Source organism: Cydia pomonella, chromosome 21 (genome assembly GCF_033807575.1).
Source record: "Cydia pomonella isolate Wapato2018A chromosome 21, ilCydPomo1, whole genome shotgun sequence".
Classification (NCBI taxonomy): Eukaryota; Metazoa; Arthropoda; class Insecta; order Lepidoptera; family Tortricidae; genus Cydia; species Cydia pomonella.
The window spans coordinates 389,126-406,760 of NC_084723.1; the positions used below are offsets into that span (position 1 = coordinate 389,126).

At 39.0% G+C, this 17,635-nt stretch overlaps 3 protein-coding genes across 7 annotated transcripts in view; 2 read left to right on the forward strand and 1 right to left on the reverse strand.

Moving 5' to 3' along the window:
* The window catches only part of LOC133529534 (actin-binding LIM protein 3), a 125,752-nt gene extending 115,920 nt beyond the window's left edge, over positions 1-9,832 (forward strand). Inside the window, exons 18-20 of the mRNA XM_061867271.1 lie at positions 4,521-4,561; positions 4,696-4,872; positions 5,673-9,832. Of these exons, the coding sequence (XP_061723255.1) occupies positions 4,521-4,561; positions 4,696-4,872; positions 5,673-5,786 (332 nt within the window). The 3' untranslated portion in view covers positions 5,787-9,832. The remainder of the gene's footprint in view (positions 1-4,520; positions 4,562-4,695; positions 4,873-5,672) is intronic.
* Positions 9,833-11,306: 1,474 nt separating this feature from the next.
* LOC133529529 (mitoferrin-1-like) overlaps positions 11,307-17,635 on the forward strand; it is a 48,076-nt gene continuing 41,747 nt past the window's right edge. For 2 of the 5 annotated variants that reach the window (XM_061867260.1, XM_061867262.1), the window contains exons 1-2: positions 11,307-11,750; positions 15,859-15,944. In XM_061867260.1, coding sequence (XP_061723244.1) covers positions 11,634-11,750; positions 15,859-15,944 — 203 coding nt within the window. In that variant the 5' untranslated portion in view covers positions 11,307-11,633. The other 3 variants (XM_061867265.1, XM_061867264.1, XM_061867263.1) reach the window with 3 other exon arrangements.
* LOC133529531 (general odorant-binding protein 69a-like) lies at positions 12,687-13,210 on the reverse strand. Its single transcript, XM_061867268.1, has one exon. The coding sequence runs from the start codon at positions 13,134-13,136 to the stop codon at positions 12,729-12,731; it is 408 nt and encodes a 135-aa protein (XP_061723252.1). The 5' UTR covers positions 13,137-13,210; the 3' UTR covers positions 12,687-12,728.

Here is a 17,635-nt window from a genome sequence, read left to right on the forward strand (position 1 = left end):
TTTGGGAACAATCTTACACAGATCGACCAAGTCCCAAACTAAGCAAAGCTTGTACTATGGGTACAGTCAGCCAAGAAAGTGGTTTACCACTTTTCAACTCTATTACTTGACAAATAGAGTCGAAAACTGGTAAACCACTTTCTTGGCTGACTGTACTAGGCGACGATATACATGCGCATATAGATAAATACATACTTATGTACGTAGAAAACACCCATGAGTCAGGAACAAGTATCCGTGTTCTCCACACAAACAAATACCCTTACCTGGAATCGTACCCGGGACCACCGGCTTTAGGGTCACTACCCACTTAGCCAGACCGGTCGTCAATTTCCAAAAAAATGTATTTGCGATCGGTGGGCCTTATGTCTTAAAAAAATACAAAAAATAAAATGTACATATTGTCAGTTAAATTAAAAGGAAGTCGATGGCACAAGATCTTCGAGAGATCAGTGCAAATTATATGTCATCAACTAAAACAGTGAAAGGTTTAGTGGTTTCCTCAATTCAGCATAACTAGAGTCGGACCAAGCTAAGTTGGCAGCGATGTTGATAGGCCAGCCTGTGCAAGTGTCAAGTAAACGTCATCATAACATAGAAGTTTGACGTTTGAACTAACACCTGCACTGTCTAGTCTGTCAAAATCCTTGCCAACTTATCTTGATATGACTCTAAATGCTTCTATAGGTGCGACTTATTACTTTTCTAGATGAAAGATGCCTGTATCTCGTACTATCTGTTAGTTGAATGGCTACTGTATTCATGGACCATATTGGAACGGACCGCACTTATTCGCATTTTGCTAAAACTAAAACATTTATTCTCACTGAAGATGATCTCCTAACGTAGCGTAATCTTCTGACGGTGTTTCGCCATTTTTTTCGGTCTTTGGCATCCATAAGTGCGACAAACAACTTGTGGGGTCCGGGGTTATCCTAATTAGGCCAGATAATCTTGTTGGACTGGCCCGAACGTTCGGTTATCTACTTTACCAATAGTTCCTTCTTTTACTTATTGCCATGCACTTGAATGGAGAAGTAATAAAGATATACCATTTGCAACTGTACATACGACAGTTTTATGTAGTAAAATGCGAATGAGTGCGATCCGTGGGGTGTTTACTAACAAGAGTTTGTCGCAGTTCGCTCCCCGGACAGCGGCGCCGCGCTCGGCCAGCTCCTGCGCCCAGACGTGTAACTGTAGACATGCTTCATCAGAAAATTATAAAACCATCAAAAATCCCGCCCATCCGCCCAAGGCGATCGTTATTGCATTGTGATGTGACTTGAGAATTTTCACTTAAACATTGTGCTTCCATCTCAAGTCAAATGTAACTATTTTAAATTCAATGTTAATACTTATTGATTTTGCAAGAAAAAGGACATGGTTTTTTGACTCAAACGTTTTTTAAATATGAAAGTATCTTGTCAGCTTAAAGTTCATGACGAAGCTTGCATTCCATACGCCCCACCGCCTCAGTGAACAGGCAGCCTTATTTTGGGTATTTTTTACGTATTTACGTACCTATTTATATTATTTCAAAAGCGATGTTTATCTTGAGCGGGTGGATAGGGTTTTTATAACACCATATACAATGTAACATCGAAAACTTTTATCCGCGAATCGACATAGTTTGGACACCCTACTACTTGTTTAAATTTGCAAAATATTAGAAAGTGTTATTTTCCCCTTAAAATAAAAATAAACGTGTTTCCAACGACGCCTATAGTTTTTCTGGTGAAGCAGCAACATTAATAATATTACTTATTCACAATTTGTTAGTAAACATTCTAGCGACACCAATTTTTTAATCGTCTTGAAAACCAGACTTGTACGAGTACGCTTCTCTGACGCCAAATGTAACTAACACCACTCACATATATAACCTACAAAATAAATATAGCACTGGTTTTTCAAAAGTATTTGGCAATACATTTAACATAAATTTTAGGAAACAGATCATATAATAATTGCGAGCGAACTGTGGAGATGGTCACTTGGTATGTGATTTAAATTATAGTTGAGGTAAAATTGCTCATTTACTTTTGTAGAAATCATGTTTTCTTTTTTCTTTTTTACCAATATCTAAGTATATCTATAGTTAATATTGCACATATATTATATGAAAATATGATTCATTTTATGTGTAGCAGAAAAACTAGGATGTTTTTGAAATGTAAAATAAATGATATAGCGGGGTTATTTGATTTCCCGCGCGCAGTGCGGACGGACCTGTGCAGTAAGTAGTCGCTTCGCTCGCACGGCCGGCCGCTTGCTCGCGCGAGAGAGAGACGCTCGCTACCCGCCTTACTGCTTACAAAAACATTCCAACGGTTACATGTCTCTTTGAAGGGAGTCTAGTTAGAATCCATCTAAGTTCTGTACAGACTAGTGACAAAGTGTACGAACGCCACTATAATTTATATTTTCACCTTTATGGTGGTATTTCCACGTCGTCGCTTGCCAATAAGTCGGCGTAGACTATAGTTCGTTTTTTTAGCATTAGAAAGAAGGGAAGCGATCTTGACGTGTCTGTATATAAGTTAGTGCGAGTCGGACTCGCCTACTTCAATTTCAGATTTTTTCCTGCATTTCTAGTGTAGTTCTAGGTCAACGGGAAGTACCCTATAAATTTTGATTGGCTCGAGAGTGTCGAAGAATACATTTTTTGCGGCTGAACGAACGTAGACTTAAATCGACCGGGATATGGACCGTGGTTACCTTTTTTTATTGTTTATGAGCTGCCGATATTTCGACGCAGTTAAGTACATGCATCTTGTTCACGGGTAGCTGGAGATCGCGGGTGGGTGTTGTGTAGACCGCGCTCGGTCTACCCTCATTGTAACTGCGTTTGCATGAAACTGCGTCGCAATATCGGGAGCACATAAACAATAATAAGTTTTTGGCAAAAAATCCATTTTTGGTACAAGCTTTTATCGCTGCCTATACTTTTTTTCCACAAGCAACAATTCTAAAAGCCCCAAACACAATTAGGTTGCTTTGTTTTATCACAGAGTTCCTGTGACTACCTCCTGTCTCCATCATCAGATCAGCTTGATGGTACAATAATATTGCATTGTCAACGGACTTACATATGTATGCAAATTTTCAGCTTCATCGGAAACCGGGAAGTGGCTCAAATTTTACTTGCAAGATTTGACCCGTACATAGATAAGTACATTGCAAGTTAATAAAAAGCTTGTAAAAAAGGTAATCACTGTTCATACTCCGGTCGATTTAAGTCTAGTGAAACTAACCGTGAATCATTCAAAACTGTTATAAACGAGCGTATCTTTTTTACGTTAACTTGGGAGGTCTGTTTTTTTACAGCTTCGACTGTAGACTTGATTATATGATTTTAATTATTCTTACTTATGAAATAGTAATATAAACAAATTTTTTATAGCGTTTTCCAATAATTCATTGAAAATTGAAAAAATTAATAAAAGACACTTAGTTTGTTTACCTATTTATTTAATGCTAAAAAAACGAATTATAGCTCTGTTATTGCTCTAGTCTATCCTTCTCTAGTCTTGCCTTGCCGAAAATCGGAGACTACGCTTTACATGTCATACCGATACTGCTTACATGGCGACCCTGTCAGGACAATTCTAAAGACTAGTTAAAAATCCCTAAAAAAAAAAACAAATTGCTGGCTTAACACTGTCTCCGCCTAATGCCACATCACACTGTGATTGAAAGAAATCGAATACCACTTTTCATACGTATTTAGGTTCTATTATTGCGCTGTTTGCTTTATTTTCTATGTACTTGTATTTAATATGTATGTCATCATTTTAATTTTATGGTATATAATGAATTTGATAGGGACATCTAGTCCTATGGGCGCCACATAGAATCATAAACAGTAGCCCTAAAATCCTACGTTTTGAAATGAACTTCTCTTCCGTATTCTGTAATACATACTGAAACATCACGGAGGCAAAGAGGTACACCGTTTTATGATTCAATGTGATCGCTTTTAAGAGGTTTATATGATTAAATTAGTTAAATGATTATTTCAAAAGTAAACGCCACGTAAATGCACAAGCACCCATGACACGGTAGACACACTGCTTACAGCAAAATATACCAAAATTTAAGCGACCAACGAGCAACAAGCGTACACTGAACTTTTAGCTTTTATGGCGGTTGTTAAGTTAACACTTAAGAACCTTATTTTGGATCAACCAACTAAACGCTTATTTGCTAAACACTGACCGTGCTTAAACTCTAATATTAACTAAACAACTTTAATCTTGATGATTTGTTCAGTGTTGTTGTTATTGATAACACTGAGTTCAGTGTCTCTGATACGGTCTTCAGTGAGTTCAGTGCTAGAAATACGGATTGACATCCGCATTGGCGAAACTGATACTGACGTAACAGTTGTTACTTCTTCTGAGTAAGGTTTATCCATGTATACATTTGTATCGTCCACGGCATGGCGCTTGCTTTAAAGTCACATATTTGTAGCTGCTAGTGGCGCTTTACTGAACTAAACCCTTTTCAATTTGCAGTTTCTGCCGGGTCCATTACTGACGTGGACAGAAGTGCTATGGTGAGTACATTATTTATTAAGAGTTTCCTATTTGCGCTCGGTGTACAGCGTGCAAAATGCACGGAGCTCGTTCGTGTTCGGAATGTACTTTCCCTGTATAAGATCGGTATCTGAGCATTGTTTCTGCTTTCCAGTACACGCATCCAGGCCACACGGGCGTAGCGCCCGCTCGCGGCGGCGGCGTGCGGCGCTCGCTGCCCAACATGGCCACCGGACATCTCCTGCACGAGCCCGCCAAGCTGTACCCCTACCATCTGCTGCTCATCACCAACTACCGCCTGCCGCCCGACGTCGACCGCCTCAACCTGGAGGTATATTCATCACTATTCACTACTCATCATTTTATCAGCTGGATGCCGCACGCTCCTGGGCAACATCCTCCCTACAGATCTCTACAACAAACGGTCACCTGCGATCTTGTTCTCCATCTTGGCCAGCGCGAGCGACTTGACCGTAAGGCGGATTCACTGTCGAGATCGCAAGGTACCCTACTTTCAGAAAAAGTAATTTTGTCAGACTTTTGTCTCCTAAAAAATCTATCCTTACTCAAACCTTATTGAACTTACTGTTGGCCTAAGTTGACCTATGTAAGATTGCCAGAGCGCAACGAGGGGAGGGTCGGGTTTAGGGTCGGCAACGCGCATGTAACTCCTTTAAGTTGCAGGCGTACATAGGCTATGGAGACTGCTTACCATCAGGCGGGCCGTATGCTTGTTTGCCACCGACCTAGTATAAAAAAAAAAATATTTTTTATTTATTCATCTTTTTCTGACGGTGCGGAATCGCAGTGACGTTCCGTATACGTGGCGATTCCGTGCCGTTGCCGTATTTTGAGCAGCGGTGTAGAGGGCATGCGGTAAAATCGTGACGCTTACGGCACGTCGCGGCGATTCCGTATTTTGAGCAGCGGTGTGGTCGATCCTTTACTGTTCGTTGCGTCTACTAGCGAACTTAGTACCCTACATTTATTGTCTTAGTCCATTGGTTCGGGATCGTTTTGGACCACCGGACGAAACTATCGTTCACTTTCTCGCCAATTCATTCACACAGATTGAATCAAGATTTAGGATTTAGCCGTTTCCCGAATGTAAGTCGAGTGTTATCATTGCAGAGGCACCTGTCGGACGTGGAGTTCGAGGCGTTCCTGCAGTGCGGGCGGCAGGAGTTCTACCGCCTGCCGCAGTGGCGCCGCAACGAGCTCAAGCGCCGCGCCAGGCTCTTCTAACCGACCACCGTACAGTTCCGTGCAACGTTGCTCCAGTCGCCGTGTGCTAAGATGATCATAAAAAGTTGTATAAGCTGCCCCTTTTTTATAAATGCTATTTCAAATTACGCCGCAATGAGCTCAAGCGACGCGCAAGGTTTTTCTAAACACCTTCATCTATGCACGCTTTGATACAGGTTCAGTGTAATGTTGCGCCAGTAATCGCGTGCCAGTATCATTTATCTCTATTTATAAAAATAGATGTTTCAAAGTGGCGCCGCAACGATCTCAAGCGGCGCGCGAGGCTCTTTTAAACATGCATTCTGGACATACCCCGTGCATAAACACCTTGATACAGTTTCAGTACAATAACGTTGCTCGGGTCGCCGCGTGTGGGTAGATCATAAAAACGGGCACAACCTTCCCTTAACACGAGAGCGCCGAGCGAAATAGACAACCCGTCTCTCTTTAATGAATACAGTTAAAAAAACAGGGGTAAAACATTATTTTGAGACTGATACTTAGGATCACTCTGCATGCGGCGAATGGAGCAATGTAATAGAACTAATTTGCAGACACGTTCACATTCACATATGACCGTATAAAGAAAATGATCAACTTACCGCAAAACAAATCTATATAAAATGTGTTCTTAGACGTGTAGCATCTATATGTATTGGCTTTACAATGTCAAAATAGAGAAAAAAAATACCTGCTTAATTATTATTAATTAACGTGTTTTCAACCGTTATAGCAGTTCTTTAATGGCGACTTTGTTTTACAAGTGTATCAATGTGTGGTACAATTTAGTAAATCGATAACACAATCGATTCTGCGAGCCGACTCGTATTTTATTATAGGACGAATGATTTGATATTATCTTTTAATTCGACGATAAACTACAATATGCAAAATATCGCATAATTTCGACCGAGTCGTTTTTAACGCAATAACTTTACTATTAACGCGACATCGGTCGAGTGTTTTATTTATTAATTATAATAATGATATTATAATAACTTTTCACATAATAATATATTTGTTTAGTATGTGTAAGCGTGTGTATCAGCTCATAGAGTTTGATCGAGGCGCCCGGCGCGCCCTCATTCTGGATACTTCTAGAACTATCTAGAACTCGATATATTAGGCTTTGATTGTATAATATAATGTAACTTTCGAGAGACAAATAAATAATCAGGAATTGTTATTATACGAGTACATCATCGTTCATCGTAGATGGCGACTTTAGCGAGGTCTCAACACCACCTATTGTGTAGCGATAATACCTACGCTTATAAATCAACGTCATCTACTATCCCACATCAAAATCGGAACTTTGTATAAAGAATATCAGTCTGTATTATTTAATTGTCTCTGCTTACGACTTGATTTTGGTCGAGAGTTCAATTATTGTAAAGGCGGTTCCAGAGGCGTTTCGACCACTATTTTTGAATCACTAATATGAAGAATTGAATTGAATAGAAGCATAATCTTAGTCAGTGGTGTTAAAACTCCTTTAGAATCGCCTATCAAGTGCGAGGTGGCCATTTTTGACGACAGAAGTATTGCTCTTCGTTGTGACCATACCCTATTACGAATACATTTAGATCATAAAATTGTTTTTTTTTAGTTTGCACATTGCAAATAAATAAATACAATACAATACAATACAATCAATAGCTACACGTACTACAGCTAAATATTGAAGGCCTGAATGCCATAAAATATATTTACCAGTTTTTATAAAAGTGTATATATACCTACTTCAAGATTATTTAATGATTTTCTCTTTCAATTGCAAACTAAGTTTTAATGACTAAATTTTTATTATAATACAAAAAAGTTTAGTGATTTGTAAGTATTGGTATATATTTGGATACAAGGAAATGCATCCGCGGACGCAAGTTGAGGTCGCGTGGTGGCCACCTCCCGCCCGGCACCGAGTGCCCGCGGCGACGTCGATGCCTTCACAAATGGAAATAATATATATGCGAGTCTTTATTTTAGTGAGAACCAAATATATTATATGTAAGATTATATTTTCGTTAGTTTTAGTCGGGGACGTAGTGGTAAGCGTACGCTTCGCTAGGAAGTTCTCTAGTTTATTATATTTTAGTGTAGGCGTAGGGTGTCGGCTTGTGCGCTTGTGTGTGTGACGAGGTGCTATCTTACAGGCGGCGGGCGGCGAGCGAAGAGAGGGATCCTAAGAGCGTTTTTCCATTGTCCGATCCGATATCCGATGTCGGGTAACTCTCGGAGAAAGACAGCGAGAGAGTGCCCCGTGGCATCAAGTCCTTTTATTTTTGCATTAATGCTTTCTTTTGAACAATAAACATTTATAAAATGAAAAAATCAATATTAAAAGGCACTTTTTTAAATTTAACTTCTTTAAGGTCGTATCCGACATCCGATATAGGCTCGGACAAAGTAAAAGTGCTCTAACGTATTTTATTAATTATTTAACGTTTGGTAATCGTGGTAAAGGAAAGTAGCTGAGAATATACACTCTCCTACGCTTAGCGTTTTGACGCTAAAGGCAGAGATGGGTGTATATTCTTAGTTCTTTTTTAAATATTTCCGCGATTAGCTCGGGTTATAATCATATGTAAAATAACAATTATCATTTTGTTTACTGTAAAAAAACCAACACACCCATTTTACCATTGAAAATATTCTATAAAAATACCTAGTCTATAAATAGTATTTTTACGAATTGAATTAAATAAACACATTGCAGCTTGTTGAAATGCTAGGCAGCTTCCTTTTTTACAATGTTAACTAGTTACAGTAATACCTCTCCGCATAATATTTAAATTAATTCCAATACAATTTAAGTCAAAACATATCTAAAACACTGAAACTAAACACGGAACGGACACTGAAGTACTGAGGCGACACGTTCCCGATGTCAGTGTTACAGCGCAACTTGCCTTTATCATTATTATTTAATTTATTTCTAGATAATAAAAATGTGTGTGTGTGTGTGTGTCACATAGACGCACGACTGGAGTTTACTGCTTACGAACGATTATAAAATAGATTAAGTATAAAGTTTAATATCAAAACTCCGCAAATTGGCAGGTGTTATTTGTTGACATTGAATAAATAAAGTGTTTCCATGCAGCCGTTGCTAAGGGATGCACAACATAACTTGCAAACGCAACGTAACGTAACGTTTGAGTTTACTCCCCATAAATTTTCATGCCCCGGTCATTTATACATGAAAATCGATTCTTAAAATAGTCAACTCCAATAAACTCCAAAAAAAATGTGTATACATATTGATGACCTTGATACTCCGCGCTGCAGCCCGCCCAGTCGCCGCTACTGCTTTTCGTATATTTCCAAAATATGTATTATGTTCCTAAGATAGGATTATCCCAATAGTTACCACGCTACGAATATGAACCTTATGTCAACGGTTTAAAATTCGCAATCGTATGGCGACAGTAACTACTGGGATCAACCCTCAAGGGTCACCCCGCACCTATCGATACGCAATCGGTAAAACCCGATAGAAAAACCTTCACGTCTACGTAAAAAGACGTAGAGTCAGACCAAGCTAAGTTGGCAGCGATTTTGACAGCCCAGCATGTGCAAGTGTTACGTAAACGTCATAATTTGATAGAAGTATGACGTTGAAAAAAAACACTTGCACTGTCTAGGCTGACTAAATGGCCGGCAACTTATTTTGGTTTGACTCCAAAGCTTTTTCTTTCGGCTATAGCCGATTCTGCGTCAGTAGGTGTGGGGAGACCCTAATACATCTAAATGAGTGTGTGTGTGAGCCAAATGTCCTGACGTCATTGTTGTTAATTTTATTGTAGGCAGCTTTCAACGGTTGCGACATAATTTATTTTTAAAAGCGTAATTTTTTTTTAATTGACGGCTTGGACGGGACGGCTAGGTAAGGGATAAGGTTAGATAGCTTACAAATTGAATCGCCTAATTTTGTTACCAATTCTTGCGACCGCTGCCGGAATACCGGTTTTTATTCCAATTTTTATACATTGTCTTTCGGCACTCACTATACCTTAGTTTCAAGAAATATTATATCTGATTAATTATTTTGTGTTTTTATTTATTCCCTCCACCACTCAAATATATTTTGGCTCTGATAAATTCAGATAACTGACATATATAAAACTATACATATCGGACGGTTGTTTGTGACAAATTTCCGTGACCAAAAACGTCCGGATTTTATCAAGAGCCTACCACAAAAATCGGATATCGTAATTTCGGCATCTGCCTCTATCACTCTTGCATATTCAAGTGATAAAGAGGCAGATAACGAAATTTCTATTTTTGCGGTAGACCTTCCGATCCATCTGCCTTAAGTGTCTGGCTGAATAATTGATACCGCGATGGATAGATATCCATATAGGTAGATGCCTAAGAGTGTAATTGGGGAAATCTTGTAACAGGTCAGCGTCTTCATCATACCATCACAGCCATATCATTCGGTAAAGACTTATGAATGTCGATCGTCAGGCTCCGGCTACGGTTCCAACTCCACAAGATATCTCAGGGCCTATTTTGCAATGTACACATTGATTTGTGTTTACTTTGAGTTCATACATCATAAGGACATCGTTTTTGTAGTCATCAGCAACAGTGCTTGTCATCTCAGATTGATTATCGCCAAGACGAGCAAAGCAAAGCGCAAGGGCACTAGAGTCGGACCAAGATAACTTGACACCGATTTTGATAACCCAGACGGTGCAAGTGTTATTTTAAACGTCAAACTTCTATGAAATTATGACGTTTACTTAACGCTTACACCGCCTGAGCTATCAAAAACTGCCAACTTGGTCTGACCACGTCTGACTCTACCTACCTTTTCTCGAAGCACTTGGTTTTTTTTTAACCTTCATAATATATTATTCCCAAATTTTTAGTATGATTAATTGATTACTTATTTAGCAACGCAGCAGCAATGCGACACGCAGGTGAATAATACAAGGCCCTATCGCAAAAACAAACGTTGAATATTTGTTCTGCCTCTGTATGTCTTGGTTATTTCAGGGATAGAGATAGAGAGGCAGATAACGAAATCTCGATCTTCGATATTCACCTGTAGTGCCTATGCATTGTTATTATAGTCCCCACCCCAACCCAATATCATATTGCAGCAAAGCAATTGTGAGACCAGTCATGTGTGACTATGCCAAATTGCCATGTAGGCTGAAGATTAGAATTAGGTATATTGAGAAGCGTCACGCCTCAATATGAGCGCTGACCTTGAGTTTCGATCTAGGCCTGAATTCTATTACCTAGTTCCATAATATCCACATGTTATGAAAAAGGAAAAAGTGATTAAATGCGATTGCTCAATAATACTTATGCAAACTTGAACTTTATGCCAAACTTATAAGATTCAATTTAGTCTAGTCATTGAGTCAAAAATGTAAGAGTATAATTACGTGGCAACACTGTTTGTATATAAGACGAAACAAATTAATACTTACCCTAGTAACTATTTTTAGAAATTCGCTTACAACAGTTTATTTCTAAATTGAGAACGTTTTTCCTTATTAAAATGAAAACCGGTTCGCTTGTTACGTTATCATTATGACGTCCCTAGTAATGGAATGAGTGAATGAATGTCATTCCATTGAATCATATTCTTTATCTGACTGCTGAACTAAACTAAATGTTAGTGTATCTGTGGACGTCGGTCGCGCGTGTGCCTGCGAGGTTGTGCGAGTCGTATGGAATCAATTTGATCTAAATTTCGGATGACTTGTAGACGAAAATAGTGTAGTGAAAATGATATTGCTAATTAGGTAGAACAAACGCAATAACCATATTTTTGAACCAAATAGGTGTTTATTTTGTGTTAAGTGTCAGTATTCAGTGAGTATTATGAACTTTGAGGACTATGAAACGCTGCCGACCCAGAACCCCGTGACACACATGACGGCCGGGGCCGTGGCGGGCGTGATGGAGCACTGCATCATGTACCCGCTCGACTCCGTGAAGGTGAGCGCCGTAGCCCCGTGTCCGAGGCAAAGTTCCTGCCGATTTTCCTATTGCGTCTTGACGACCTAACCTAATTGTAATGACATTTCCGTCGGCTGTCGGCTGGCGATTACGCCACCGGACCGCAACCTGGGTTATGTAAAGCTCTTCTCGGACCATTTGCCAAATACTCGACCCGATAGTCAATAGATGAAAGTATTTGCATTTTCCATTTGACACATCGAGTCCCTATGTAAAATCTGCACATGCAAATCTTCTGCTAAACCATTTTAAAATCACAAAAACAGTGCAATTTTAGTGGCTTTACAATTCTATTTTAGTAAAAATTGCTAAATAATAAAGTCAAAATGTCATACAATTTATCAAAACAAGATATTGACAAATGTCAGTCCAGTTAAACGCATATAAATTGCACAATTCCCAAGCTGTTTTCCAATTGGCGATGAGCGCATTGGCCTGCTCCCACCGCTAGCCGAGAGGCCATGCGGGCGCGTGACCTTGAGAGGACCCGCTTTTCGCCTTCAACTTCTATTACCTGTTTATTATGATTTGATTCAATTAAACAGTCAATTCTCAAATCACAACTCACATTTATTCAATATTAATGAATCCTAATTTGTGTACAACTGTACAGTATGAACAGTTGTCTGTTGCTGATAGGCCTTGTGTCATATCAGATGTAAACAAGCTGCTAATTAGGTTAGGTCTGATTAGGTCTTGGTTGTTGCAAATGTTTATCAAATATGAAAGTATACAAGACAAAATAAGTGATGTTCTCAGGTAAAATTGGCAATATTTGTTTGACTTGGATGACTCCTATTCGCATGTTAGTATTGTCATATAGACATGTCTGTGCTATTTTTGTTTGAGAACTACAAATTATTGGTTCTACTTTAAACATTAGTTCAATTTTAGATATGTTAAAGAAAGTAAAAATAAGTTATTTGACAATTTTATTGTACATTGTGAACATTCAATTTAAACTAAAAAGTAGTCTGCCTTGTTTGCTTTCTGCCAGCATACCTGGGTGAGGAATGCAGTCTCACAGTCATCCCCACCTTTCTGCGTTCCGCAGGCTCGTATGCTCTTCTCATTTTTGTTCTTCATATCTTCCGGTAGCAGAGCCACCACTGCCTCAATATCTACCTCTCCCTCTGAAAACATACCCGCAGTCTCCATGATGCATTTGGTGTAGCATTTCAGTTTCGGATCAGGCATCAAATCCGCTCCTTGATTGACTTTCTCCACTAAGCTGAGGTCTACTCCGGTTTCCTCTCCGCAGTTCTCTCGTAACATTTTCATTAGTTCCATCATTTCATCATCCATGCAGCTCACTCCAAGCACCAATATTGCCACTATGGCACTGAAAACTCCACATCTAAACATTTTTCTAGAAAAGACCAAAAAATATTAAAATATTGTGATAGTTGATGTCAAAAAGTGGTATGATAGTGGAGGGCATTTTACGGAGACACCTTATATAAGGGGCAGGTTCTGGTTGGAATAATCACTAGTTTACCGAGTTTGGTTGTCTATTAAATTACACAGTTTACCATCCTGTGTTGTTAAAATCTTGTTTCTTTGTTGTGAATTGAATGTTTACTGTTCTCTGTAATCTGCAATTTTTTCTGTTTCTGTTAAGTCATGTGAGAAAATCATAGTCTACTTTAAACTGAATTGATGAGTTGTTGTTTTTGTCATCCTCGCAAATTGACAGTTTGGTATGTACATGTTTTGAGGTGTCACTTGGTAAACACTTAATAGCATAGTGAGTTTATTGTATAAGTGACAACATGTCAACATAATTATACATAGTTTTCCTGGATGTGATGACTAATTTGAAGTTTTATATAAGAAGTACAAACTTGTGGTGTATAGGAAGTGCATCATATATTTATTGTCAGTTTGTTGGACAAACATGTGATATTCAATCTAATATTCTTGTAGAAAGTATTAACAATTCTCTCTTTGAGTTGATTTGAGTGTTCTACTGTTAGTAACTTAAACATGCTTTTTGTTATCAATTATCAAGTGTATAAAACAGTTTTGTGAGGTATATTATCACAGTGTAGGTCCTGATACTGTATCAGCTTTGAACCAATCAAATACTAATCTTTGTTATGTTGTGATAAGATTTTGTCATTATTTTTTTTTAATTCTTAACTTCCAAACACATGGCTACAGTGTAAATACTCATGGTGAAGTTTTTAGGATGATGTGATACAGTCATTATTTATAGAGGATAAACAAAAGTAACAGTTTTATAAAAATATCTGCCGCGAGTTATTTAAATAAAGGCCTGGCACACCGAATGCGTGTTCTTAGTCGTGCACGTGTGCGTTGTTATATACAGGTGCTTATGAGAGGCGACACATCGATTGCGTGACGTGTACGACTGCGCACACGCAGCCTGTGTGCTGGCTTTAACTCAACTCTAGGAAGTCAGAGGTGCGGTCGTCATTATCTTGACAGACATATTTATCAAATAATCGCGAAAAAGCATCGTAATCACACCACTGACAAGCTCCTAACGAAGGTTCTTGATTAGTTCCATTTCATTAGGTCAAAAGTCATGTATTCATTTACCAGCTGATCCACCAAAATTCGTATGAACTGTTAATGTTTTTTGATATTTTTACGGGACAGAAACTATATAGATTGAGCTTCAGAAATGTCACTAACACATGTCAATGTCAATTTCAGGTTTACCAACGTTAGTGAATAATTAGTTGATTTATTTATATAGTTGTGATAAAAATGGTTGTGATGCCAGAACCAGATTGATTATACCTATTCACCAAACACCGAAAATTCAACATTAACACAATATTTCATTGACATCTTGTCTCGAGTTTAGTGTCTATAAAATTTAGCGAACGCTTTAACGGTGACAGACGGTTTGGTGCCATTATTGGTCGAAATTATCCAGATAATTATAGTATTTCATAATCATCGCGATAATTATCCTAGGTATTGATGGTGCTATATTTATTTAAAGTAACTATCAACGTTCCAATTCACGCGCGATTTGTTTTTAAACGTACCGATCTTTGTACATTTTAGGTTATTATCAAATCTATAATTATCATGCATAAAAATCACGATTTTTTTATATATTTCGTTTGCGCAGTAAGTTTAGCTGCTGCCTTTAGGGCGTCCGCTAGCTGGCGCGGGTGCCATTGTAGGAAAAATCTGCCGCACGCGTCCACGCCAGTTAGCGTTGCTCTTATTTTTCGTTAACCCGCTCACCCGCTCGGTGCATCCGCGCCACCTAGCGGGCGCCCTTATATATCAAGTTGCTGCAATGTCCAGCGATATTTCTTGGTCGTGACAAAGCAAAATAGCTGAACTCAATTTGTTCTGCAAATAGGCCACGAGGACACACAAGACTAGCTAAATTGCGAAGGCATCCAATACTAAAATATCAGTGAAAGCTACCGTAGAAAACTTTCCACCGCGTATTAACTGTAGTGTAAATGCTTGGCGATGGTTATCTATGTTTGCATTGCACATTTTACCGACTCTTTACAGCAGAATACGTACGTTATCAACGATATGATATAGTTGAGCCTGCTTAAGTGTAATGTATTGATATTAAAAACCGGGAAAATCTGATACTGATCTGACCGGGCTCTTTCATATAAAACCGTTATAGTAAGGTTGCCAACTTGCCACAAATACGGGGACGATAAAAGTAGCATAGGCACCATATTTATAGTTTTTCAAACACCGGGATAATATACGGTTACCGGGACACTGCATCAAATCGAGACATGTGCAGGCGTACCGGGAAGTATGGCAACCGTAGAACATTACACAGCAACACATGGAGCTAACTCTAAACTGATGTCTGCGCAAATATGCTAAACCAGGGATCTTTAAACTGAACCCGACGTCCGCAGCCAAACTTCCGCTTACTTTTCACGGAAAGCAGGCACATCAATTTATTTAGAAATGTAACAAATGTAATAAAAATACGATAAACACATATTTCCTCAATTATTTTTTAGATTAAGCCCAACCAAAACTTGAAGGAACTATCATAAGGACAATCATTGTACGCGAGAAGTGTAGAGCCAGACGCACTGAAGCGCTGTGTGTGTTTCAGACGCGGATGCAGTCGCTCCGGACGGCCCACAACAGCTCCATAACGGAGACTTTCCGACACATGGTCCGGCGGGAAGGCGTACTCAGGTAAATCTTTAACATTCGTTCTTTTGTACCTTCCTACGAGATTAGCTCCGAGCCTTGGGATATGCGTACAGATGTAACCATTAAATCCATCTGACACTTGCTTCGAACAAATTCATCAATCTAATGGCAGATTGAGTCAGAGATGTGTCTGATCATCCGTGCTTCTTATTCTTTCAACAAGATTAGCGTGGGGAGTGCTTTATACTTAACTTTATCCATGCTTATCATGTTTGGTACACACGAATCGTACCAGGATCAGATACAATTACTATGATCGGCCAACAATGCCACCATAACGAAACCTTCCGGGAAGGTGACCAACAACCTGTTCAACCTCTACAAGAGTTCTATTAACTCGTTCGCTGGATCCTAATACACTCAGGTACACCCCAACGTTACTCTACCTACATCTATACAGCACAAAGAGTTCATAAAGGAGATTTTCCTTCCTTCTACGGCTACACAAGTCTAGACTATTAACTCTTTCTACGAGATTGGTACCTATCGGGTGCACTTAAGCACAATTTGTTTGAAAAATTAAATCATTGACATTTACGCTTGACTTTAGCTGTTTCTCTCCATTCACCACAAACGTTCCGGCATGTCGTCTGGAGGCGCGACCGCGATAGGTTATCGCTATCAGCGTACGTGCGGCTCGCATTGACACGTCGTCAAGTGTCTGTCAGCCTGTCAGCACGCTTATCGCGCGCGAAACGTATGACCTGTGCTATCTGGCGACCCGGCTGAAATTCATTTAAAGATGTGTTGTAAGACTGGTGAGTCTGGTCGCTGAGAAAATTATCAACGCCAAGTTAGTCCTCAATGTCCTGATGACCTTCTTGCCTTGTTCTTGTTGATATCAGTGGGATTAGTAGCCCTAGTTATTATCGTTTGCTGTAAGACAGAGTCTCATGTCTTTATTCGGTCAGATGTTGTTAAATCAAAATGAAAGAGACTAAACTCATATAAGTGATTTAAAAAAATGTTTTAATGGAGTTTCTGACGTAAACCTTTGACTTTGGCTTCACGAGTCACGATGACTTGCAGTAGTCCAATAAAATACCTATAATATTTATGTTATTTCTACTAAATACCTTAAAGCGCTTTTAGTTTCGTGGAGCTATGCATTCATCAATTGATACGGACTCATATAGTACTCAAATAATTATTATCGTATTTGAATACTCCGCTACACTTTGCGGCCTAGTCTTAGGTCGGTTTAGGCAATGTTAGAAGGATTCTAGCGCGTAAAAAAAACTTATCAAAAAAGCAACAAGTAGAGATACAGATATTGAAAATATTAATCTGTGTTGAAAAAGCATTCTTCTAGGGACAAAATTATAACACGATATGACACCGTGACGTTGACATCTGCAGTTTGTCCTTTGCAGTCGCGATACGTCGCCGGATTCCAACTTAAATAAATAATAAAATAAATAAATCTGTATTGCTTTAAACCTTACATTACAATTCTTATTGTAAAATTTATGAGTAAGACAGGTGTATTAGGTTTGTAACACATTTAGGTAGTGGGGTTGAGCCTCTGCCTCCCGAACTAGGTCTAAGCCCGTGACTCGTACCGTAACTTGTACCTAAGTAAGTAAGTAAGTCGCGGAAGTTAGGCACTGGTTCGTTCAGCCTTGGTTACTCGTACTTGTAACCAAGCTTAAACGAACTTATGGTTGTTACGA